The 27,564-nt window shown below is 39.4% G+C and overlaps 1 protein-coding gene across 1 annotated transcript in view; it reads right to left on the reverse strand.

The window, feature by feature from the left end:
• The window catches only part of IPO5 (importin 5), a 40,948-nt gene that overhangs the window by 12,931 nt on the left and 453 nt on the right, over positions 1-27,564 (reverse strand). Inside the window, exons 2-19 of the mRNA XM_015415114.1 lie at positions 23,199-23,279; positions 20,968-21,160; positions 19,830-19,932; positions 19,211-19,307; positions 18,558-18,662; positions 17,445-17,567; positions 16,932-17,052; positions 11,161-11,248; positions 10,248-10,354; positions 6,337-6,461; positions 6,167-6,256; positions 5,912-6,085; positions 5,433-5,651; positions 4,458-4,541; positions 3,258-3,390; positions 3,059-3,180; positions 2,356-2,452; positions 708-880 (exon numbers count right to left, since the gene is read on the reverse strand). Of these exons, the coding sequence (XP_015270600.1) occupies positions 708-880; positions 2,356-2,452; positions 3,059-3,180; positions 3,258-3,390; positions 4,458-4,541; positions 5,433-5,651; positions 5,912-6,085; positions 6,167-6,256; positions 6,337-6,461; positions 10,248-10,354; positions 11,161-11,248; positions 16,932-17,052; positions 17,445-17,567; positions 18,558-18,662; positions 19,211-19,307; positions 19,830-19,932; positions 20,968-21,160; positions 23,199-23,279 (2,235 nt within the window). The remainder of the gene's footprint in view (positions 1-707; positions 881-2,355; positions 2,453-3,058; positions 3,181-3,257; positions 3,391-4,457; positions 4,542-5,432; positions 5,652-5,911; positions 6,086-6,166; positions 6,257-6,336; positions 6,462-10,247; positions 10,355-11,160; positions 11,249-16,931; positions 17,053-17,444; positions 17,568-18,557; positions 18,663-19,210; positions 19,308-19,829; positions 19,933-20,967; positions 21,161-23,198; positions 23,280-27,564) is intronic.

The raw sequence follows: 27,564 nt of genomic DNA on the forward strand, positions 1-27,564 counted from the left end.
AGTTGAGCTTGCAATATCAGAGCCTTTTGTTATGCCAGGAACTGTGCAATGTTCTCTTCTTAGTGTTAGAATCAACTGTGCTTTCATTAGCAGAAAGGCACAATACATGTTAATGCTACTGAGTTGTATGAAATACAAATAAATGCCTTATGCCAATAATCCACTCAAACTTGAAATTTCTACAGAGATGATTTCATAAAAGGTTTACTACTATCAAGCTCTAGCTGTTTTTCTGAGCTAATAGTCAATCAATCTTCAGTATAAATCTGAACAGGATTTTTTTGAAAACAGGATTGTAGTTTTAGAACATCTTGTTTGGTAAGAATGCATACAATTCTGGAGTAAGACAATAACAAGTTTATCTTAAACATTTAACTGATCCCTCTGTTTTGCAAGAACTGGCATGTCTGTATGAATCCAGTAATTCCATCTGAAACCTGCTAAACTGTGGAATTACAGACGCTGCAGTGAGTTTGAATGGCAAACCCAGCCTGTTTGCTGGATGTGCTCTCTGCTCCCAATGATATCACTGCCCTGCCCTTACAAAAGATTACCTGACAACATCATGCTAAGTCAAAGCATACACATTAAGTAAACCCAAACAACATGAGACATAATTATTGTTTCCAATATATTCCTCCTTTTGTAAAGATCTTGCAAAAATCAATAGTAACAGAAGAGATGGTTTGAACAAAGTAAAGCATTACCTTGGCAAAAGAATGCATTATCTCTGAGAGGACATCGGCGTCTGGTTCTGTACCGATGGCCTTGATGAGGGCATCACACATAAAATGCCACATCTGAGTGAGGTAATCTGGGCCACGAACTCTTGCACATTCCAAGAGCAAAGGCATTGATTCTGCAGCAGCCACACGCACACGTTAAATTTATTAAGGAAAACCTGTGTTTCTAAAGTGTCAATAGTAGAAATTACACAAGATTACCTTCTGAAACTATGATCAAAGTCTCACTGTGTTCCACCTTAGAAATCTGGCACTAGATGTTTTACGATTAAGCATGAAAAGCCTGTGCTTGTTACAGTTTTGGTTACATCCATGTATTGTGCAATACTGTTCTACAGCAGAGAAGAAAAAACAAAGGTGCAGTGGGAAAAGGTTTTATTATATCCCACTCAAAAATAATGGTTGCAAATATGGATGCAATCAGCTCCACCTGATACCCAACCTGGTAAACACTGATAGGTCTGCAGGATTTAACTTACCATGTAAAGTATGGAAGACAGCTAATAGAATACAAACAGCCTGTGGCAGCTGTGCAGACCTGTTGTTTAAATGGGGCAAAATACCAAGACCCGAATGTGATTGTGGTGCAGCCCACCAAACTATTTTCCATCTGTCACAGGAATATGAGCGTGGTGCTCATTTGAACTCTCCCCAGCTGTGATTAAATGGACTGAAAATTTAGGTATTAGTATTCAGGGGGACTGCCCAATCAGTCTGCATACCCATTGTATCAACTTGGCTACATATTTTATATTATTATATGCTGTCTGTGTGTAACTCTGCCATGTGATAAATGTTAAATAATAAAAAAATAATAACATTACATAGAATATAATTTCCCCCACTGCACCATTGTTTTCTCTTCTCTGCTGTGACTCTGCATTGGTGCCGCCTTCCCCCCACTTTCATAATTGTTGTTCTCTAGTTTTTGTTAATCTTTTGCAAATGAATACTCCCATGTGGACAGGATAATCCATTTGCAAATGACTGTTTTAGCACAAGAGCACAATAACCAATGATGTGTGGATGGCAGTTTTTAATGAAACAAGGTCACACCAAATCAGCAAGTGAAACCAGTTGTGGTTTTTTTAACAATATAAACAGTAGTATATACAGTATATATATAAAGTATATAAACAGACTAAGTTTTGGACCATTTGGAAAGATTTAATTTAGAGTCCACAGTGTACTTTATGGTGTTCCACAAAGACATATACACCATTCCACTTTAGAGTACAAACTGCTTGGGTGTTTCCATGTTTTCTTTTCATAACTGGCGGCCTCATCCTACAAGCCTGCTTCAGCCTGTCCACTACAGAGCAATTAATGTAACATCCTGCATGGTTCAAGCAACTGGGAGTCATTTGAACAGCCCCTCAAGATCTTGACCAAGTTATGGTCACTATATCAGTTGTGCCTTGCCTCAATACTGAGATCCCACTGTGCTTCCAAGTATTTCTAAAGGCTTGAATGCTGTGCTTTGCTTTCACTGTGCTCATCCATGTGGAGGTGGTCCTCTCCTGCTGACATGCATTCCTCTTAGTAGCAGCCTCATGGATGTGTGAGCAGAATTGTAATGGGACATCATGGAAACAAGGTTAATAAAGGATATCATCATGGAAGTAGAATTTCAGCAGAGGAACCATCAGTTTCACAACTTGCTCTGTGTACTCAACAAACCCTTCCTTTAGTTCTTTGGCATAGCAAACCTAAAACACAAAATTATTTCAAAGAAATTCTGTGGTCACAATTGTTAATTGGGTGACGAGCATACATGACAGCAGGAACTGGCAAACTATACCTAAAAAAAACCCCAAACCCCAACATTCTCTCATGTTGCTTACAACAAACTAGACTACCAAAAGCATCTACGTAGTTCATAAATTACCAAGTACCTCTGAACTTATTTTTCATTGTTTTTAAAAGATTTAGCTTGACATTCTTCAAAAATTAGGTCTGTTCTAATGACAGCCTCTCTTCAAATGAGTTTGGTCCTCTCTACATCCTTCCTCTCTGAGTAACAGAAACTCCCAACTTTTTCTGGCATGAGGTGAAGATGGCTGAGTCAGCCAATTTTATCCTTCTTTCTGCTCTCCCAAGGCTGAAACATTTCTGCATTCTCAGTGATGCCTCGAAGATTTACCCTAACCTGTCCACAAAAGAAACTGCAGTCTCTTCCAGCAAAGCATTTTTATGGTCTATGAGCTACATTCAACTTAGAAGCAGCTATCTACCCAGCTTTAGTTGTTTCAGATTTCATTAGTAATGATTTCTTTACAAAGTGTGCCATCAAAATAGAAGATCCAAATCCTCACCAGCATCTGGCATGCAGTTGCTTTTTCTTCAAGGCCTGCAGTCTTAATACCAAAGCTCTGCTGGTCTCCTAGATTTACAAATTCCCAGCCATCATCATCACTCATGTTCTCCATATCTTGTGCTAGTGAGGAAAAAATAATTTTAGAAATATTGTGCCATTCCTTACAAAATACATTTAGAATAAGTGCCAGAACTTACTGTCTAGAAGAGCCACTTCAGGCTTAATTGATGCTGTTTTCATCAGGGGGCCCATAACAACAGGAAGATATTGCTGGAATTCTTTTCCAAGTATCTTGCACATTCTAGCCCATGCAGAAATCATGTAGGATATCTGTAAATTAAACAGTTTTGTTCACTCACTTTACTTTCAAGAATACTAACTGCAAAATTGTAATACCCCGAACACAAACACTGAAGTTAAATCTACTTTTACAATTAAGACTTAGGCTGTACACTGAAGTCCTCTTACTAGGAACCAACTTCTAGCAGAAACAGTTTAACAAAATTACTTTGCATTTACATATAGCTTTAAACAGGCAGTTGATGCAGTCTTTTTAACACAATAAGATAGATCATGTTTATTCTCATTACAGATTGGGGGGAAGGGACAGACAACAGCTTGCCTATACTCATCCTAGTGAATTCATTATATGGGTGAGTCCAAAAATCAATACCTCCTCATTTATAGCTCACTATCTGTGATTATGTTACATCAGCTCTCAGTTAGTTTAACAAGTCACAAAAGTCAGCTTTTTTACCCCATTCTTTGAATGGGTTTTGGGCATTGTGCTTAATGTTCAGAGGTACCCATGGAGTAGACCTGCACACACCTGTTGGACTTTTTCTGGCATCCTCCAGGAGGAGGATTGTCTGTATAATTACATTATTCTACTGGACATGAATGAGGCCTAACTTCAGAAAGCAATAGGACAAGTGAAAACTCCATCAAATAATAAAGACTTGTAACTTAGTCATCCAACAGGGACTCTGTTTGGAACTAGAAACAAAATCTTGGTCTCACCATCCCACCTTCATCTGCCATATTTGATGAACTAGTAGTTTGTCTGATATCTGAACTAGTAACAGAACTATCCTCCCGTCCCCCCTTATAGCTACTTGCAGTAAAAACACAGCCATCTGGAATATTGAAGACTATGTACAGCATACATAAGGAATCTTGGATTTTAAGTCGTCATTATGCAAAGAAATCACTTCCCCACTATAACTCATTCTTCTACAGATCCTATTCAATGTCTGTATCCTCACAAACATTTTGTTAAAGGTACAGGCTTGCTTCTGATTAACTAGCACACTGACTGGTAACACGATTATCTCATGCAACCTAAGGATGACAGTGGAGGCTTTCATCATTAGAAGTACTAAAAGCTTCCAACATACCTGAGGATCATCATCTTCCAATTCATTGAAGTCTGTTTGTGTTTTCAGCAACAGCTGCATCACATCCGATGCATCTTGCATGAACTAGAAAAAGAACAAAACCAAATATAGCAAATAAAATTTTCCATATTTTTTCATCTTCATATTGACATCTCTGGCAGTGTGTGTGTGTGTGTTTGCTTTTAAGTCACAGCTGACTTACGGAGACCCCATAGGTTTTCAGGGCAAGAAAAATTCAGAGGTAGATTGCCATTGCCTGCCTCTCTTCATGACCCTGTTCTTCCTTGGAGGTCTATACTAGCCAGGGTCGATCCTGCTTAGCTTCTGAGATCTGACAAGATCAGGCTAGCTTAGGCTATCCAGGTCAGGGTGTGTTGATTATATACCTGTGCCTGAATTATTAGAAGTTCTACAGCTAAAGCAAAAAGAAAAGAAAAACAAATGGTCTTCATTGACAACCATAATAATGATCCTCTGTAGTGAAGAACATCTGTAAATAAGTACAGATAGTGATGTTGCTGGAAACATTACTTCCTGATCAAATACAGTACCCAGGCACCAAGTATAAACACAAAATCTAACCAGTTAGCCTTCAACATTTTATAGTTCCTCAAGTGCAGTTCTGTTTCATTTAGCATGCAATCTGTGTTTTATAATGCCTTTAAAAACCTGGAACTCATGGAGAAAATCCATATTAGCATTACTAGGGCCATTTCAGCATGTAGCAGAGCACAATATCTGAAGATTTCAGGGGAAACCCCCCGCCCCAAACCTAGCTAATAAAAAGAGCGATTTTCAGGTTTTACCCCACCAATCAGGGTGAACGTAATGAAAAGTTCATCATTTTGTCTATGCAGTTTTAATCTAGTGATTCTTCAATTCTACTTTTAAAAAATCTACATCTAAATGAAGACAACCCTGGAATAACCACTGGCTATCAAGTCAAAGACAGCCAACATTCAAATACAAACTTACCTTCTCTTTACCTACAGCAAGGCCAATCAAGCTGATACATTCTATAGTTTTTCCTCTTAAGAGTCTAAGCTCCTTCTGCACAGCATTCTCTACAATGTGCTTAAGGGAAGGCATAAATAAGTCATAGTATGGAACAAATTTCTCTTCTGCTGTATCAGCAACAGATGCAATGGATGTAACAACTTGCTCCAAAACCAGTTTAGTGCCTTTTTCTATCAGCTGGGAGGGGGAAACAAACAAAAACAAGTTTTAAAAACTTTTTTGAACACCAATAACAAAGTAGTTTACAACTACTGCTCGTAAATATTATCATTTAGGATGCCTTAAAAAACCTGGAACTCATGGGGAAAGTCTGTATTAGCATTACTAAGGCTATTTCAACATGTAATGCAGAACAACATCTGAAGACCATAGAAAAAACCTGTATAAACTGGTGAACACAAATATTTTAAACATTCACTACCAACTTAGAGCCTTACCTCCTGAATTTTTAATACCATAGTAGAATGCAGATGCTTCACTAAGTTATCTAGATAAGGGATTAGTAGTGATTTTGGACAATCTTCAGTGAAGTTGATCAGTGCAGCGGCTGCATGAGCCTGAACGCGTTGGTTGCCTTGATCTTCCATGGTCTGCAGAAGAGCAGCAATCACCTGCAACACAGATAGCTACCATGAAAGAAACGTTCCAAAACAATCAGACCCATATACATTGCATATGTATGTTCTGCTTGCCTTTTCATGGAATTTTTTCTGGAAGCCTGGTGCAAAGTCTGTAGCCATCTGACCAATTGCATTACAAGCTGCGTATCTCACTCTTGGGTGCTGAAATATATAGCTTCAATTAGTAAAGTCATTTAAAAATCAAGTACGGATTATGAGGAAGTTAAATGTCTTAAACTTACAGGATCCTGGAGAAAAAGCAAAACTAAATTAACGATTTCATTCAGAATCCCCTCCATCTGTTGATGACAGCCTTCACCAATAGCTGACAGAGCCATTAAGCCAGCATGCCTGTACTTCCAGTCAGCTGCATTGAAAGATATTAAAATGAAAACAAGATTAGACAGTAAACAACAAACAAAACCTAGCCAATAATTTCAGCCAGAATATCAAACAGGCCACAAAGACAAGGAGCATCCTTTCCACCCTCTTTTTTCAAACCCTATACACCAAGAGAAGAGTTCTCAGTCACTTTTAAACTACTAACTAAAATAACAATTTGGAGTTGCAGAAACAAAAAGGCCTACATGCAGGGCTATTTTTGAGCAGGAACGCACAGGAATGGAGTTCCAGCTGGCTTCAGAGTTGGCCACGCCCACTACAGCCCAAACCTCTGCGTGCGTGGCTACAGAGGGAAGGCCTGGAGAGCGACCCCCCTGGCGACTCCAAGGCGGGAGGGCCAGGGCCCCCCTGGAAGGATCGGGGAGGCATTTAAATGCCTCCCCATGCCTTCCCCGGCCTGTCCAAGGACCGGCTTGCCAGGGCTCCCCACAGCTGCAGGGCACCTGGGCAAGCCAAGTGAAGGCAGTTTAAACTACCTTCCCTTCCATTCAAGGGGGGGCTTGCTCGGGCTCCCCGCAGCCGTGAGGCTCCCAGGCAAGGCATGGGGGTGTGGCCTAATAGGCTAATGAGCTTTGCTGTCAGGGGTGTGGCCTATTATGCTAATGAGTTCCTGCTGGGCTTTTTCTACAAAAAAAGCCCTGCCTACATGTGTCACAAAACAAAGTGCACAAAGGCTCTGAAGTCTAGTTATGTTGATGTTGGAATCTACCGATTTATTCAATTGGGCTAAAGTTGACTGACTGTGAAAGCCAAATCTAAGGCACTTTAAGAATGTTGGACTGATTTTAAATAACGTAAGTAAATAAATAAATGCACTTTATTGCATTTTAACAGTCCATGTAATGGATACGAGAATGACTAGTTCAAATATGCACCTATTTGTCCCTCTCTCCTAAGACTAGGACCAAGCTGCAAAGTGAACAGAACCTACGGCCAGAAACTTAACACAGTAACCTACTCAAGGAGGAGGAGGACAGGCAAAAGATGTGCTGTCTACCATCCTCTGATTCACTAAAAATTAATGAGCAAACCTGTGGTTAAAGATTTTGTCTCTTAAACCCATGAAACAAATGCTTGCACTCCTTCAAAGAGGGGTTATTTTAAAGAAAAAGTCTTCATCTGCTTTATTTATATGAGTCATGTATTCTTGGGGTGTGTGTGTGTGCCTTGAATCATTTAGGAACATAAAAGATAGATTCTGAAACAGGCATTCAGACTGCACAGTGAAGGCTGTGGATGTTATATGCCATCTTAACAGATTGGCAGTTTGAGGCAGGAGCCCATAGGTTGTGATGCACCCTGGCAACTACACTGTTGAGAAGAATAGTTATTGGGCAGAAAGTTAAATTCACAGCCTCAAAGGACCACTCTCAAAAATGCTGCCTGAGCCAAACAGACAGCAATTAGGTGTCTCAATGCATGTAGGACAAAAGGTTTAGACTGTTAGGCACTGGGCAACATTTTGGGAAAACCCAATCCTATACAAAAAGATGGGCTCCATGAACCAAAATCAAACCAAACTACTGCAGCTTAATATCAAAAAGGGCATAGAACACCTTTTAAGTGAACTCCTGAGGGACAGCCAATTGAATCTAGAGGGCATCCGATTCTATTTATTTTTTGTTGCATTTTTAGCTTGCTTTCTTCCAAAATTGGACTCAGTGGGTTATAATGATAATATAAAATTGAAGTGCCATTAAAACCAACAAACATATGTAGTAAAAATAGGTGGTAAGGTCAAAAGTCCTCCTGATTAATTCTACTTTGCTTAACTGACAAAAACTCATAGTGGAAGCCCATGTTCCCTCTAAGCTGTGGAGTCTTGTGAGCAAAAATTCTACTTTGTGAGCTACTGGCACTGAAGCTGTGAGCGAGTGATTTGACTGCTGCATAAATTAGTTTGCTCTAGAGCCATCCTCCCTGAGCTAAGAGAAAAATGTGTGAGCCAGAGGGTAAAAAACTGTGAGCTAGCTCACATCAACTCAGCTTAGAGGGAATACTGGTGGAAGCGTTCCTAATAACTTCAGGACGGCTGTTTCATAAAATAGGACCCACCACTGATAAAGCCTTGAATCCAATCCTAACTACTCTAAAGAAGGAATCAACCAATAAATGTTGACGTGGGACTGTGGCTTTCACACAAATTGTGACTCAGAGAGACAGTCTTACAGGTGTTAGAAACACTCATCTGTACCTAAGAGTTGGTAAGTGAACGGGTCTGGTTAATATAGACAGGAATAGGTTAGAACTGGACAATGAGAGGCTGCCAAGAAATGACAGCCATTAAAAGAGATCAAAGAGCTCTGGGGAAAATGTACATTCCAATGAAACAATTTACTGTATAAATGCTTTTAAGCAAATATTAGAAGGTTCTGAAGAAAGATGGGAGAGCTGGAATGCTTGGTGTTAAATCAGAACAGATGTAATGAGCATATCAAAAACGTGATGGGATAAAGGGAAAAATAAAACCAATGGAATACGATTATCACTGGATATATGCTATACTGGAAGGACAGGGAAAGACGTACCGGTGGTGGAATGGCTTTTTATGTCAGAAAGGGAAATGAGTCCAATAAACTAGAAAACTTAACACTCCTGTGCACAATTGCAAACTCGAAAGGAAAACAGCCCAATTTTTTAAAACTCTCATTTTGTAAACAAAGAAGGCATGTTGCATATAAAATTCCCAGACACATCAGAAGTATACACGAGCATTGCCACAGTTCTATATGGACTTATAGATCAGTAAGAAATATCAGTTCCTGAACTGGCAAATTCCAATTGGCAATTTTAGAACTGCCATTCTAGCCCCTGCTTAAAAACAAATAATCAAAAAAGAAATTATAATGCAACACAATTCTTCTTTACTTTGGTAGTTTAGACTACTCCTTTTGCTTATCCCAGCAGCCTAAAAAAGAAGTTCATATCAACAAGTACAATAAGGATTGTTATACAATAACTCTAGCTCAGTCTAGCAAATTCAAGATATTGATGCACACTGCCAAATACCCAGGACTAACTTTTCCTAATAGCATCCTGAATGGGACAAAGTCACACTATGTTACTGCAGTAATACTGATGGAGAAGAATGACCAGAGGTTTATTTTCCAATGCACTAAAGCTGAATATTTACTTTCATGTATTTTATGTAAATTCACAGTGGGATTCTGCCTGCCTTCCTGCCAGCTTCCATAAAATGAAAATTTGTGTTTACTACATTTCTTTCTGAACATATGCTTAAGGTTTCCAGTTTGGAAAGCAAAGATGGCACATCATCAGGTATAGTCCATGTCCACAGTACAACAAAAGCTGGGACTGCACAAGCAAATACGATCCTATTGCCCCACTGTGTGGTTAGACAAAGTAACTCTGAAAACGGTATGTGGTTGAAAAGTTTCTCCCTTCACACACTGAACAAACTTTGAACTGGGGAGGAAGGTTTCGACTTATGGGGAGGAATCACCTGTCTGCTTACACAATACAGTAAAAGGTAATGAATCTCTGTTTCTTCTTAAATCTTGGACAAGAAAAATTAATTGGCTAGAATGTCAGTTTGGTGCTTTGGTCCAAAGAGATGATACAGGAAGAAGTTCTGCACCACATTCGCCCCTCTAAATCCCAGCCAGCCTGCAGTCATTTAAATACATCTTTGAGAGCATATTTTCATTGATCACAACCACAGAATCAGAACCATTTCCATCATTTACAAAGTGGGAGCAGATGTTTACAAGTCCAGAATTAAATGACTTACGATTTTGAAGCATTTGCATAATATGCTCTTTTATCATAGGCAGAACAAGTTTCCCACCAAGGCCACAAGCCATTCTGTCCAGGGCACTTTCACCAGCAACAGCATTGCTGAAGTTAATTTATTAATTAGAAAAAGAAGAAAAAATCTATGAGCCAACATTCATGATAATACTAAATAAGGACAGCAATTAGTTTTATTCATTCAAGCATGTTTCTTGTTTTGTGTTACACAGAAAATTAAATTAGCATTTAATGTCAGTAGACAGTAGTCTTTGAACATGTACCAATATTAAAAACTGTTAAAAATCCATTTGCATAGATTTGATATTAAACTTGTTCCTTGATTGTGCTTGTCAAAACAATTTACCTTTAAAATATTGAATCTGGGGAGTCTGTTAACAGACCACACACTGTATTTAATATTTCTGGCCATGTACAACTCTAGTCATAAAGATGCCAGTCCCAGGAAGCCAACTTTCATTCAGTGTCCTGGCTGGATTCTAGAAGCTGGAATTTCAACTCACATTACTACTCTAGTCCACTACAAAAATGAAACACATTTAAGCATATTAACAAATTCTCTAATAACTATGCTATTCATTTTTGTTTTCTTGCATGAAGAATATTTAAAATATATACTAAGAACTTACCAAGGGAACAAAGATGTACACTAAATATAGTGAAGTGCTTCTGGCAGATTGTAAATAACTATGTGGTACAAACTAGACCCATCTTTTAGATATACACCTACCCTCTAGTATTCTTAAGATATTTTTGTGAACTCCATTAGTAGTCTGATGGCCAGCCCAACACTGCTGTAATACATGAACCACCAAGACAGACAAAGCTTGAAGTGAAGTGAAACCTCCAGAGACATGAGCAACATTAACATTTTTGTAAAGCTATTTGTTTACCTATCAAAGTCATCATCTTCCAGCTCATCAGAATTTGCCCAGTCTTCATCCTCTTCTAGGTCAACCATCATTGCTAACATCTGAGGAACTAAAAAAATTACCAATGTTACCTATAATCTATTGGACAGCAGTGATTCATAAAGTTATCCAGTCCCAACAAACTTAGATCTCAGAAGAATGCTAGAAGTAACAGGACATCCCACATATTCAATCCTGCCACAACACGGACTAACACCAGAATGTTGGGTTGCAAAACACTATGGCCAAATGTTATGATTTGCGGTGACATATAAATAATTCCGTAGAGATGGCAGTCCTCAGTAGTAAAGCATTGTTTTGAATGCAAAAGTTCACACTCCTTGGCATCTCTACCTTAAAAAAAAAATTAGCCCTGAAAAATTAGGCAACGCTATGGAAAGCCATCACCATAATGGGCTGAATGAACAAATACTTTGTGACAATATGATGCCTCGTATGTTCTCGTGTGTGTGTGTTAAGTGCTGTCAAGTCACCTCTGACGTATGGTGACTCTATGAATGAATGTCCTCCAAAACAGCCTTGCTCAGGTCTTGCAAACTGAGGGCCTTTGTGGCTTCCTTGTCTGAGTCAATCCATCTCATGTTGGGTCCTTCTCTTTTCCCATTGCCTTCAACTTTTCATAGCATTATTGCCTTTTCTAGCGATTCTTGTCTTCTTATAATATGACCAAAGTACGACAGCCTCAGTCTAGTCATTTTAGCTTCTAGGGAGAGTTTAGGCTTGATTTGATCTACAACCCCTGCTCATTTGTCGTTCTGGCAGTCCATGGTATCTGTAAAACTTTCCTCCAAAACCACACTTCAAACTAATCAACTTTCTTCCTGTCAGTTTTCTTCACTGTCCACTGATACATAGTAATGGGGGATACTATGGTATGAATTATTTTGATTTTGGTGGCCAGTGACATATCATTTTACTTAAGAATCTTTTCTAGCTTTTTCATGGTTGCCTTTCCCAGTCTCAATCTCCTTCTTATTTCTTAGTTGCAGTCTCCCTTTTGGTTGGTTATTGAGCCAAGGAACAGATAATCTTGAACAATTTCTTTTTTTGCATCGTCAAAGTTAAAAATTGCGTAATGCCTCAGTAGTCATCACTTTTGTCTTCTTTTCTTTTTTGTATTTGTGTGTGTGTGCGCGCACTTGCAAGCCTGGAAGTGATGGTGACTTCTGACAACCCCTTAGTGGGGCTAAGATGTTTTCAGAAGATGGTTTGGATATTACCTGCCGCTGCGTCCCAGCCCTGAAGTGATGGTGACCTCTGACAACCCCTTAGTAGGGCTAAGATGTTTTCAGAAGGTGGTTTGGATATTACCTGCCTCTGCGTCCCAGCCCTGGTATTCCTCAGAGATTGTTTTTCCAAGTACTTGCCAGGGTTGGCCCGTCTTCGCTTCCGAGATCTGATGAGATGTGACTTGCCTGGCTATCCAGGTCAGGGCCCTTTTGACTTCATGATATTCAGCTGTAATCCTGCTTTAGTACTTTCTGCTTCAACCTTCATCAATAGTTGTTTCAAGTGTTCACTATTTTCTGCCAGTAACATGGTGTCATCTGCATATCTCAAATTGTTAATGCTCCTTCCATCAATTTTCACTCCACCTTCACCTAAACCTAATCCAGTTTTCCTTATGATATGCTCTGCATACAGACCTAAGAGACAGAGTGATAAAATACATCCTTGTCTAACACCTTTACCAATTGAAAACTGTTCTGTTTCTCTATATTCTGTCCTAACAGTAGACTCTTGTCCCGAGTACAGGTTGCGCATCAAAACAATCAGATGCTGTGGCACATCCATTTCTTTTAAAACTAACCATAGCTTTTCATGATCAACACAGTCAAAAGGTTTGCTGTAGTCTATGAAACCCAAGCTGATTTTCTTCTGAAATTCTCTCATATGCTCCAGTAACCAACAATAATTTGCAATATGATCTTCCACTAGTGCATCTTCCACTTCTGAATCCAGATTAAACATTGGGCATTTCTTGTTCCATATATGGTAGCAGTCTTTGTTGTAAGATTTTGAGTATCACTTTACTCACATGATAAATTAATCTGATGGTCCAATAGTTACTGTAGTCTTTGGTGTCTCCTTTTTTTTGGAATTGGAATGCAGATTCAATGCTTCCAAACTGTGGACCATTGTTTTGTTTCCCGTATTTGTTGGCATATTCTTGTGAAGATTTGATGGACTGTTTCTCATATGTTCTCATATGCGCTAGCAAATTCCACTACACATGAACCAAGCCTATTAACAACATACATGTAAAGGAATGTTATGACCATGCAATTTTCAACCGATTACTTTAACAAAAATACCACTGAATCCGAAGGCATTATAAAAACTAAAGATGCAAAATCTGGATTCAGTTAATCCTATACTACTTTAAAAGAAAAACTAGGTGAAAATTAGCCCTAGTTTCCCATATGAGATTAAATTGTCTGTAACAAGAAGGGGAGCCACAGGGACTCACAGTGGACAACCCCTCCCCACTCCCCCTGGAAGCCCCCACAGATTTTTCCTTTCCCTGCTTCCTTTCCACCACCTCGCTGACAAAAAACAACTCTTGGAAGGCTCAGCAATATTGTGGTGGCTGAACAATCCCAACATCAAAGACCTCTGAATGCAGCCTAGTGAGATCTCAGTGAGCATTTATCTATTAAAGCTACAAACATTGTTTCTATTATGGGGGGTGTTAGACACACAGTACATATTGAGATTTCAAATTCTTCTGCAAACTTCAGGCTTCCCTCAGGTTTTTAGAAAAGTTCCCATCATCCACTCTGGCCCCTTTGCATGGATTTTTTAAATATACACTCTAGGGCCCAATTCAGAATTATATATGTTTAATATTGTTATTTAGCGTTATAAGGATTCAGAGTACTCAAACTACTTTGCATATATTAACTCAGTAATATTTACAGCAACCCCCCCCCAATAATGTAGGTCAGTATAACTCTTACATAACAGAAAGTGGGCTGAGAGTTAATCACCTGCCCAAGGGATACTTAATGAATTCATGGCAGACTTGACTGAATCAGGATCTTCTGGGTTCAGCCTCCATTACATGCTGGCTCTCATACTATCAGGAGCCTGGAGCAGGGGCATCTAAAGCTACTGTTTGTCAAAAGCATTGTTAAGAAATACAGGTGGGGTAGCCGTGTTGGTCTGAAGCAGTAGAACAAAGTTTGAGTCCAGTGGCACCTTTAAGACCAATGAGGTTTTATGCAAAATGTAAGCTTTCATGTCTGAAGAAGTGTGCTTTGTACACGAAAGCTTACAATTTGAATAAAACACTGTTGGTCTTAAAGGTGCCACTAGGCTCAAACCTGGTTCTATGGTTAGAAAATAGTAAGGGATATGTGAAAACTTTTAACGATGGAAGGAAAAACCATATAACCATGGTTTACTTTTATCCAAGTAAACCTGCTCCCAGCATTCAGGGCTGTAACAAGTGAGCGCAAAAGCACTGGTAAATAATTTTATTTAATTAAATATTGAAATAGCTATATTTAAATTTTACTTGCCTTAAAATGTGCCCCCCTCCCAATGTGACTTAGGCCCTCCCACCACAAGTTGCTACAGAGCTCTGAATAAGTAATGAGTTTCCCTTTAACAATTCTGATGGATCCTCATAAAGCCATAGCCCTAAATGCTAATATATACACATGGTTTTTACAGATGACAGATTAGCTGATGTTCTCAAAAGAAACACAACTGGAGCAATTAGCCCGTTACTAGATTTTCCACAATCCAAAGGCTGCATAATCCAAAGGACCTCAGTTTTCATTTTAGAAATCTATTTGAAATCCAAAATTAAGAACCTTTCTGACCTACTTATTTAAATGATTCAAACCCACCCTTATTCTTAAAAAGATTTTCACAAAGCAATGTTTTAAGTTGCTTTCTAATTATTAGCTGTCTACAGATCATTACTTAAACTGCCTTGATTCTGAGAAGACAGGATATAAATATTTTAAACAGGTAAACAAAGATCAGTGAAGCAGTACAATTCTAACGAATAGCCAAATCTGGACTAGATTAACCATTTCTCTATATCAACATACAAAATCTCCTAATTAGGAATACTTTGTGAATCTGCACTTTACACTCTCTTCCACATACATTTTCCCCTTCTTTCCCTGCACTGGTTACTGTTATATTTGCACCAAAATTAGCATTAAACTAGGTAGATTCAGGTGGGGTAGCCACATTGGTCCAGTGGCACCTTTAAGACCAACAAGTTTTATTCACGATGTAAGCTTTCGTGTGCAAACACACTCAGATACAGTGGAATAGAACCTCCTCAACCATTACTTATAGGGGGTGGGATGGGGGTTGTTCTCAGGAAGGGCCACACTTACTGCAAATATAACCATGGTTGAGAAAACAGGAACTGTTACATTGTCACTGTTTGATACTATAAACTTAGTGCAGTCAGAAAAGAACTGAGTGTTTGACTGTCCAGCTTAAAATGGTACAAATTCATTTTAATCATATTTAACACATAATCCATACAAAGCTTTTGAAAATCTAAATTTACCACTCATTAACTTAAGATATTTAACAGTCCACATCAAAACTCATCACAATGGAGTGATAGCCCTTGTAAAAAAACACTGCACTCAAAAACCGCCTGAATTGCTACACTTAAATCAGAGAGAAAGAGAGCCCTACTCCTGGCTTTGTTCGTTTTTTTCCATACAAAACAGAGTCCATACTTTCAAGTACATATTTTAGGGCCCTCCACTACTAGAAATGTCCACTTTAAGCATCCCAGTGATCTCCCATATATTTCTTGTTCAGCATATCCACACTGACAAACAAGATGTTTTCCTTTATTCTTTATGTACTGCTTTAGTCAACAAGATTTTCTTTTTATTCAGTAGGTATAACAAGAGATGGGGCCTCTCTCAGTGGAGGCACCTGGCCTTCAGAATGTCTGCCCCCTTAAAGCTTACTTTCATTTAGGTGCCAAACATTTTTCTTATCCAGGCTTTTAAGTAAGGGTTCCATCTTTTTAAATTCTCTTTCATGGTCTGCTTCTCCTCCTGGGAATTCATTTATTTTTATGTCATTTTAAGCTGTTGAGTGTTCTTTATGGCTTGTTTTTACCTTGCAATCTGCCTAAAGCAGGTCTCTGGAGAGATGGCAAATTTAATAAAGAAATAATTAAAAAATGCATATGGGGATGTTTGGGCACGGAAGCAGACATCCGTACAGCAGTTTGAGAAACTGCGTGCAGCTCCCTATCCTGATCCAAAAGTAATGGATACACACTTTTTTCTTTTCGGAACATAAAATCCCACTGAGCTGTTTGAGAGCCAACGTGGCACTGTGTTGGACTAGGATTGGGGAAATCCAAGTTCAAATCTCCACTCTGCCATTGTAGCTTGCAGGGTGACCTAGGGCCAGCCACAAACTCTTAGCCTAACCTCATGGTGTCATGAGGATAAAACAGAGAAGGAGAAGATGCTGTAAGCTACTTTGGGTTCCCAAGGAGAAGAAAAGTGGGGTACAAATGAGGTTAACTGATAAATCTCACTCCTTTCCAATTTAATCTTCCTCCCCTTTGCTGATCAGCAAAACTACTCTTATAAAAATAGCTCCACATGAACAGTAGTGGATCAAGTACACCACCTTTTAGTTATTTTACAATTCTGCCAAACATGTCTAGAACTTTCATTTTAATTTGTGTATACTTTATAGTTAAAATGATCCAAGAGTTTACTTACTAGCTTGTGCAACAATGTTGATATGTTTTCTCAGCATAGCAGCCGCAGTCTCAGATAATGTAACTATTACTTCAAGGGCCAGTTGACGTTGCATATTACTGAGACTAGTGTCTGCACATAACTGAAACAAGAGAAGTAGTTTAGAACATTAAGACTAGATCAGTTATCCAACAAATCAAAAACCCAGGCTTGGGGGGGGGGAGAAGTAAATTTATTAACTTCAGGGATGCCTTTTTGTAAAAGGAACAGGACTGTGAACTATACCACTGCAAATAGTATGTATTAGTTGTTTGCTGCATGTATTACCCTACTCTCACAGCTTTTTGATACTTACCTAGTACCATTTTCTATGGTGTTTAACATATCATGCCTCACACTTTATGCTTTTTTCTAATCCTGTTACATTGTTTGCTAGATGTCTCATCCTAATAACTTTATTGGCTTACAGTGGGTAATCCACCTGGAGTATCAGGGAGAAATGCAGAAAATATAACAATAACTGATCAAACTTACCTTCAAGCTTAGCTGTAATGTAGCTTCTAAGTGTGGACGTAAATACTTTGGAACTGTGTCTGCAATCTCTACAAGGGACTTCAGGACTGAATCATCATTTTGATAACAAGATTCATTTACTGACTGTAAGAGATATCAATTGATACCTTTGAATATATAACCTCACTCAAAATTCATAATCGACTGTATGAACACTGTTTAGTATTTCTGACATTTACAACTGGCCTATGACAAAAAAGACCCCACTGGCTGAAGAATTCAAATGCTCAAAAATAACTGCAACCTATGCTTTACTTAATAATAATTTCAGGAGGCACCCACTCACCTATGCCCATTCCTCTTCCTTAGGCTTCTCACCTTCCTCCCAAAGCTGTCTCATGTAAGGGGAAAAGAAACTGGGAACACCATGCAGAACTGCAAGTTCCTTCCCTCCTCTACTCTAGCATACACAAAGCCCCTGCTCTGTTTTCAGACCTAACCACACTGTCCACTGGAGATTTTGGATGGTCATGGTTAGCCCCCAATTGCTATCTACAACTGCGGTTTGCAAACAGAGCTCCCTCTAGAGAAAGAGCTCAAGATATCAAGTACAAAACAATGAACCACAGTGAATAATAATAATGTGTGTATTGCCCTGTGTAGAGCTGGGTTTGTTTTGCATTTAATAATTTAAGTTGAGAGTAAGAAAGCAGAATATCGTGTTACAATACTCTGTTTTTTCAGAATATACAGTTAAGAGTTAACACAGCATCCAAATAAATGTAGTGCTGCACACTAATATATTTTCCATAAGGTCTATAAGGCTTTATCTACATTTAATTTTTAATTACTACTGCTAGCTTTAGAATGTGATAACTGCATAAGTCTCTTTGCCATAAAGATTACCAGCAAACGGCACAAGAACTGGAACATTATGAGTTAACTGTATATTCTTGACTAGGCAAAATGTTATATTTAAAAAGGAGTCAATAAGTGTATTACTACCAGCAACAGCCACTGATGCTCATTCAAAAAATTCATATAGATTTCTACAGGACCAACACTCCAAACAGTTCAGACATTAAAACTAGAGGAAGTGACGTACTTGAAATCTATTTCTGGAAGAGTTCTTACCTGCAAGATACCAGGCAGCAAGTCTGCAAAATGTTTAAGAAGTGGTAGATTTTGATCGTTAGCAAGAACAAATGCAGCCGCAGCCCTAGCAGACAGCGTCCTGATCTAGAAGAAGACATTAGATATGTCACCTTAACATAACGTTTCTCACACTTTTCCTAAAGTGGGATTACACGGTTCTTATTTATGTATTTCTCCCCCAAACAAGCATCAAGCATGCAGAGATTCCAGCACAGTTCCAATACTAAAAACAGTAACATTCGAATATATGATCACTCCCCTTCCATACACACATCAGGCTGCAATGGGGCATTGTGACGAGAATTATTTCCCCACCGCATACACAATTCCAATGTGAAAGCCTTTCAACAGGAGTATTCAACCTACCTAATTTTATGCGGTTTGGAAAGGACAGCCAGGCTCTTTGAGAAACTCTATACAGACCACACCCCAGATTTGAAAGCCCAACTGTGGAGCCCATTCTTACTATTTGAAACTTGCATATGTGTATCATTCAACTAAGAGGAACACTTCTACATAACAGATATTTGGTTTTTCAAAGTAAGAATATAAGGACCTAAGATTGTGACAATTTTTTTTTATAACTCAAACTGACCATGTCATTAAGCAAAATTAAACAGGTTCCAAATTACCGTTGGATTCTCCTGATCCTGCATACACTGTACCAACATCCGTTTGATGACCTCTAAATAGTGCTGCTGCTGATTTCCAAAAATACCGGGAAAATTCCTTAAGGAGCAGGAAAAGAACATGCACATTTATGCATCTTTCAGATCTCATAATCTCCATGCTGAGCAATCACAAAAAGGTGAAACAAATGTAAATGATGCGTTCACACGGCATTGCAAAGTGCTATTATTTAAGATAACAGTTTTCAAGCTTTCTTTCTACATCAACTTGTCAGTCACAGAACCACTGTTACAGGATTCTGTCACATGCAGGAATCAATGGCCGGTGTGAATATGAGGACTTGCTGTACATGCCCCAGGTGAATGAGAACATAGCCTAGAACATATGCAACACTCCCCTATGGCCGCTTGCCCATCATAATTCTTCTCTTAAAACGAGGATCCTGAGATGAGCTTTCTAGAGCTCTGTGGAACACAGGATTCCCTTTTGAACCCAATTTGAAAGCCACTGTTTTGAGACAATCCTGAAGATCCCATTACTTTAAAAAAAATAAAACACCCATATTTTATTGCTAAATAAATTACTCAAATGCACTTAGGAGGCACTTGTTTGGCAGTATACCAGAAGATATGTAGAGCAGCTTCACGCAGTCCCATATTCTGAGAGCTGACTGAGTCAAACAAGAACTTCAGACCTTCTGGCCACTGGTTATTCCCATCCTCATCTAGAAGAGACAGATTTTGAACATTAAAATAATTCTTTGCTAAATTAAAATGTAAACCAAGTTACTGTACTTTAACAAAACAGGACCACAGCAATCTTTTCATGATAAAAGTAACAGCAGAAAAAAATGTCTTAAAAGGAAAAACTGCTGCATTTGTGCAGAAATGCCTTGCGGGGTCTGTGGACTGATGGAGAAAAGCAAGTTTTCCTTCTGGCAGCAACCTCCCATATCCTTCAGAAATCTTTTCAAAAACTCCACAACACTAAGAAAATCTGCAGCTGTTGCACTAAATGCACCAGTACTTCAGTGGCTCTGTCTGCTGTGGGACAAACCTCAAGTATTGCTTGTTATAGTAAAGGACTAGGAGCTGCAACAGTTACAAACTCTCATTCTAATGCAAAGCTATTTTAAAAAAAGAAACAGACATCAACTCAGGGCAAAGACCTGCTACCTCATTTCAGATGAGGTAACTCTATCCTTGCAAAGGGATTTGTGTAAAGATATTCTACCCATGGACACCATATAATGCACCCACAGATCTGGACTGAAGTATACGTCTAGATCTGGGCAACCACTACAAATATAATTTCTCTAAAATGTAAATGCATATTTCAACTAACTTTCTTTTCTCTTAGTTGTGCTTTAGGCTCAAAAGGAAGTTAGCTGAACCAGAGCGAGGCATTAAGCACAGACTACAAAGGTATCAGATTTAAGATATAAAGTGAATATACTGTCCTAGACCTTCAAAGAAAAGTTTGATTTTGTGTCCCATTCTTTAGAAATAGAAAATTACCTAGTATATAGAAAAGGTCGTTCTCTGAAGTGGCAAGCACACCGTGGAATAGTTCTGAAAGTGATCCCCTTTGCCACTTCCATCCCCATTTCTCTATTTGCCAGTGACCCATGATTCTACTGAGGACAGCTTTCTTAGGAAAGCTAAATGCACCAGTACTTCAGTTTATCACTGAAAATTACTCTTTTTAAAATGTCAGTCTTCTTGACAAACTCTTCTTGTACAATACAAATAAACTTTACCTATTAGATTCCTGGCAAGTTCAGCTACAATGTCACAAATTTTTCTCCTCATACTAGATTGTGTTTCCATTTGAATAATCAAGAGCAGTTCACTTTTGATGGCAGCCTGAACCTCCGGGGGTAGAGTTGGATAAACTTCTTCAAAAGAAGCTGACAAAAGTCTCCGTAGAAGGACAGCAGCCATTTGTCTAGCCTATTAAGACAGATGTTAGAATGAATTCTCTTCCACAGCAACCAAACACATATCCCATTTCAGTTCTTTGTAATGTTATTTTCCTACATAGCTGTGCACAAAAACCAAGCAGTTGAGCCAAAGGGCTAACTATGCCACACCTATTTTTGGCATCTTTAGTCATCTTGCTATTTTACCTCAACTATTTCACTCTACAGTTGGTATAAGAACTATTCAAGTCAACTGACTGTACAGTAGAAGAACTGTAAGCCTGGAATCATTTGTTAAAGAGCTTCACTGAATTAATGCAGAGGGGGTTTTTTTTTGCAATTCAGGATTGTGTATAATGATGAAACATCATTTGTAAACAGTTTCTAACTTTTCTCACATTAATCTGAAAGAGTAAGATGAAGGAGTACAGTTGAGCTATACATTAACCTTTGGAAGAGGAAATGGACTGCATAGCAGAGACTATCTTGCATACACAGAACTTGTTCATATGATCTAAGCTTAAAAATGCAAGCTTCAGATTAGAACAAATTGACTTCTCTAATCATCTGAAAAGGATAAATGGAAATATACCATTTATAACTACATCAATATGAATGATCAGATACCAACTAGAGGGTTCTGTTATGACTAAGCACAATTAAGTTTTTGGTGCTTCCAGGGGAATTAAAATGAGGTGTTTGAATTAACATTGGTTGCATGCTAAATTTTTAATTAAATATTACTTACTAAAGTAATAGAGAGAAAAGCTGGCTAATATGCAGTTCTGCTAAATGAAACCAAGTTATGGATGACTAGTATCCCACACACAGGAAATGTGAGGACAACGGAGCCCTCATTTCACTGTGCTGCAAGGGGGACTACACTATCAAGGAACACAGGGATGGCCACATCTTTGCAACAGAAGCAGCTGCTGTCTGACAGAAATGAAAAATGACAGCCTCACCAATGCATGTGTCAAAGTGATTACAGGTTCACTACAAAACTGATTTGAACTCTGCAAAATATAGCAACATGTATAACCATTTACAGAATACCTGAAGTGAACAAGACATAATTTCTTACCCTTCACCAACATTTGGTAATTTCCTCAGGTAAAATTATGCCTTAATGCACAATCAACAAAAGACAAGGAGGTCTGGCTGGCAAAAATCTCTTAATGCTCTTACATGTGACAACAAGGTTATTTCAAGGCACCATGAATCAAAGGTGCATATTGGTTATTTTAGAGTGCTTCCCATCAGCAACTCTTATATTTACTCTTATCCCATGCTGTATTTTGACTTTTCACAAATTTAGAGACCTATTTTGGTAATTGTCAGAAGAACCTATAACAAAGCAGCTCACTAAAATATGATGGCTTGGTTCAGAAGCAATAAAACCATGGTTTGGCATTATGTGAATGAGTCTTGGGTACTTCCTTTTGTATTGCATATTCTTTTCCTCCCTTCTTCACAGCACGTCATAGTTTTCCACTGCATGTGAACTGGGAAAACTATGGTTTGCTTATAAATCGGAACCAGAAACCTTGTGCACACACCATGGTTTTCCCAGTATGGCTAGGCCAACTAATTGTTTTGGTGCAAATCAGTGAAGAAAAGCAGGAAGAAAAGTTAGTGCAGGACCTGAGGCAGAAGCAGGAAGGAGCATGTACATCTAAACCTCATTCTCATACCACCAAGCCACGGTTTCACATTACACGTGAATGGAACCAGTGTGTGTATTCTAGAAGCAGTTCCCCAATAACTGTGCTGTCACTGATCCTCATCTGTTGGATTAACTTTCATAACTGGGTCACACCCTGACATAAAATGGATCACACCAGCAGCACTGGGACAATGCACACATATATGATATAAGCTTAAGAACTCGGGGTACAGTTGGGTCCTGGGTCTGAAAAGCATTGAAGACTACTGCTATAGCATACAAGCCATACATCCCCTCTCATTACTACACTGCAATATGAAACTATTCTATAACTCTGGCATTGTCTTCTCCCTTGTAAGTTCTTCTTAATGATTTTTTAGGATTTTCTTCAAAAAACAAATACCTCTTCAGCAACAGTAGTATTTCGGACAGCTTGCAAAAGGAATGTAATCTTAGACGGGCCTGGTATGTTCTCATATGTTTCCTACAAAGGAAGAGATCAGAAACAAGTCAGCAATAATTTTTATTTCTTGTCAAGTTCAAATCAAGTTTCTGATTGAGAAGAAATTATAAACAAATCTCGACCAGCTAGTTTCGACTTTCATACAGAAGTAGTACCCTATTCCTATCACAAAGAACAGCAGTTCTCAAACTTTTTAAAGCAAGATAAAATTCTAAACTTGCTCCAGTTCTTGGGACTCACTTGCAAAAGTAAGGTCCCTGCCACACGGCAGGGGAAAAACCGCCAAAAAGCGTGGCTTTTAAAAGCCGCGCCAAAGTTCAAACAGCGTGGCGGGATCCCACAGATCCCCTGGCCGCGCCACCTTTCTCCCCGGCACGATCAGACGCCGGGGAGAAAACACAGATCGGACGGCGAGCCAGCCGAACTGCGCATGTCGGAGCATGCGCAGTTCGCCTAGGAGCCGGGGGCGCACCGGCGATCAGACTCCCAGTTTGCGGCGCACCATTGGGATGAACCACCTCGGTAGGTGGTTCCAACTTGAAGTGGTTTATCGCGTGGATGGGCCAGTTCGGGGACGGAAGCACTACGCTTCCCAGATGTTGTGGTGTGATCGCAGCCATTTGCTCCGCCCCCGAACCGTCCCGCTCCCGGCTCAAATCCCCCCCGTGTGAATGGGACCTAACTATGCTTCCTTCCCCCTCCTGCAACATAAGGCATACTGTAGAGGTTTATGTTTTTTCACTTTTAGTATTTAGAAATATACACCACTATTGGACAAGGTGCCATATCATGAAGGGACAAATCCAAATTGGCTATCAAGCCTCCTTTTCTCCCTACGGATTTTGTTCTACTCCCTTTCTTCTAGCCTTGAAACCCATTTGCAAGGGTCATGAGCCACCACTTTATTTAATTTTACTGTACTTCCCAATCTTTTGAGGCAAGTGACATTCACTACTATATCTTGATTATCCTCAAGGCAGAGTCTCCTATTTCTGTATATCTCTTCACACTACAATGACTGAGAAATGGGATCATATGGACATCATCACAGGGATCAGAAAAAGAGAATGAAAATTTTGATGTTTCTCAATTCCACTAATAGCCTCTTCTCCTTTAACAGTTATTTGCAGGCAACTGATCAAGGCTGCAATCCTAAACACACTCTCCTGGGTGCAAGCCCCTTTGAACTGTATAGGCCTAATCTGTGTAGATCTGTTTAGGATTGCACAGTCAACACTAGGAACATCAGCTGATAAAGTGGCTCCTCCCTCTCTGCCTTGGACAGTGAAAAGATTTGCAGACCTCAGGGGACAAAGAAAGGAGACATCTAATTGTAAGCATTCCAGAGAGTGAAACAGGATAAAAAACAAAATAAGAGTTAGAATCTGGGTGTGATGCTCCTGCATAGCTATGATGTACTGCACTTTCCCCAAATTTATTATTTTTATGTAAGCCACCTTTGGCATAAAAGCCCTGAATAACATTTAATCAATTAAGTAAATAAAACTAATAAGATGCCAAATAACTTAAAATAAGTTTGTTTGACCACCCATTGTTAACATAGCAGTGTATAAACTTTCAAGGTTAAAACACCAAGATACGAGTATCTGGCAGAGTTAAGTGTAAACAAAACTAAGTACTGCATTTACCTATATAACTTAAAGGTAAAGGTAAAGGTTCCCTTGCTCGAAAGCCAGTCGAATCCGACTCTAGGGTTGCGGTGCTCATCTCCAGTTCAAAGCCGAAGAGCCAGCGCTGTCCGAAGACGTTTCCGTGGTCATGTGGCTGGCATGACTAAACACCAAGGCGCACGGAAAGCTGTTACCTTCCCACCGAAGTGGTCCCTATTTATCTACTTGCAATTTCTTGCTTTCGAACTGCTAGGTTGGCAGGAGCTGGAACTAGAGATGGGAACTCACTCCATCATGTGGAAACTGGGTCTCGAACTGCTGAACTACTGACCTTCCACAGCCTGCAGTTCAGCGTCTTAACCACTTGAGCCACCGCAGCTTCCCGCCTGCTAAACTTAAACTTAACTTAATTTAAACACTGCTAAAAAAGGGACTAACCTTTTATATTACTTGGTACAGTTACGATAATTTTTCATTCTTCTAGCCGCTACTAATCTAGATTTTCTAGATTCCATTCTACTTAAAACAGCTTTCTTCAAACCAGATAATCTTGGAGACATAATTTAACAGGATCTGATCCCCAAGATGCTTTCAGGGAGTTCATAAAGGCAACATCCCTCCTCCTTCCATCAGCATCTAGCATTCAAATGCATACTGCCTCTGAACATGAAGCTATACACAGGTGGATCAACAGAACATCCAAACTCCTACAGACTCACAGATGGACAAAATGTCCCCAAGTCACTCTCTTATTTTGCAGGCAAGTGATGTTATGCTCAGTATACATGACAACTCACTGGAGCCTTTTTCATAAAAGCCTTCAGATCCTGGCCATATTGTTGAAAAGAAAAAAATATTCAAGCCCCTTACATGCTGCTGTTCTGTACATTGATTACTCTGAAATGTACAATCTCGGCTGTGGATATGGATTCTAGGGATCATGTGAAGAAAAATAATCACTGCACTGCTTTATATTACAGTACTAAGAACAAGATTTTTATACAATTGTTCATTATGAAAGAATGCACTGAACTCTGCTGACCGCTGAAATGATGCAAATGATAAAAGCCCCAGCACAACCATCCAATGGAAAACAATGCCAAGTCAGACACTGGCAGTTATTTCAAGGGGGAACAGAGATTCCCCACTAGGTTTTTACAATAAAGAATCTAAAGCGCTCCTGCGGGTGGGAGGAAAGCATTATTCTAATTTACTAATTATAGAGCAATTCTTTAGTTCTGAGAGTTAGCTAATAATGAGAAGTATACAATGGAAAAAACTTCAAACAGTACCACATAAATTGGGGAAGACGCTTCACAGATTAAGGAAATACTACATTAAGGAGATACAATCACCATCCTACAATTCAGACACCAATTGAGACTCTCTCACAAATTTACAAAAGGAAAGATCTGCATCATTCTAACTATACCCATCAATGAGGGAGAGGAAAGAACATAAGCACAACCTACTGACTAAACACATCCCAGTTCTTTTCCTGCAGCAAATTATCTGAACCGAGGCACCATTCATAACACCCATTCTTCTTCAGGCTTGTTCCCTCCTTTTGCAAATTTAATCTGGGGTCTCCTGAGAGGAGGGGGCAATCACAACAGCCACTTCTTCAAGAGCCTTAACATTTCCATGTGTGGCATGGACAACAAAACAGCATCAAATAATTGGTTTGGCTTCTGTATCAGCATTGTACACATTTATGTATGTTCATAATTATAGATTAGCCGATTTACTATGCCACTGATTTTTTTTTAATCAACCAGTCAAACTGCAGGCAAATAACTTCCATGGTACACCACTTTTCATTCATGCTGTCCCATTTTATAGGTTAGTATTTCCCGACCGGCTGGTCTTGATCTGAAAGTGGCCTTCAGGTTTTTAACAGCTCCATGGATCTGTGTATGCTCTGTTCTTTTCAAGAAGGTCACCATAAAAGGTTGGGATCCACTGTCGTAGGGTTAGGAAGAGGTGTCACAAGCACTCCCAAGAGACAATGCTCCAGTATTTCAATACTGAGTCACACCACCCAAAAGAGGACCCTCCCCTTGTGCTTGGAAAACCTGATGGAGGATCCCAATGACTGCTGCACGCTTTGCCAGACCATTTCCACAGTAGTGAAAATTCCATGCGTTGACACTTTTAAAACTGTGCATTATGTGACATTTCCCGCAGTAGATTTTTCCTCACCCAGCGCAAACCCAGAGTTTTCTCCTCATTATCCCGCATTTTTGGAATCCTCCGTTTTAGCGAGTTCTGAAGACGTGAAGCAAGAACGAAAAAACGTCGGGTTTGTGCCTGGTGAGGAAAGATCTATTGTGGAAAATGTCACATAATGCGCAGTTTTAAAAACGGGAAACATCACCAACTGCAGAAATGGTTCGTGTCTATCTCCCAGGGAGTGGATCACAGACAGTGGGAAATGAGCATTAAAAACAACAACAACACAACCCAAAAACAAGAAAGACAGACGTGCACGGGGAGGAGGAGAATCAGGACAAGAAAAAAAGGAAAGCAGAAGTCAGGAAGAGCAAAGAAGGCTCAGGCATGGGCTCCATCCCTTGAAAGGCCGGCGTCTGAAAGGACCAGGGCGGCGGGTGAAGAGCGAAGGGCGGGAGGAAGCGATGGGTCAAGCAGGGGGAATGGCTGAGGTAAGGGCGGGG

Source organism: Gekko japonicus, unplaced genomic scaffold, assembly GCF_001447785.1.
Source record: "Gekko japonicus isolate JY-2015 unplaced genomic scaffold, Gekko_japonicus_V1.1 scaffold52, whole genome shotgun sequence".
Taxonomy (NCBI): domain Eukaryota; kingdom Metazoa; phylum Chordata; class Lepidosauria; order Squamata; family Gekkonidae; genus Gekko; species Gekko japonicus.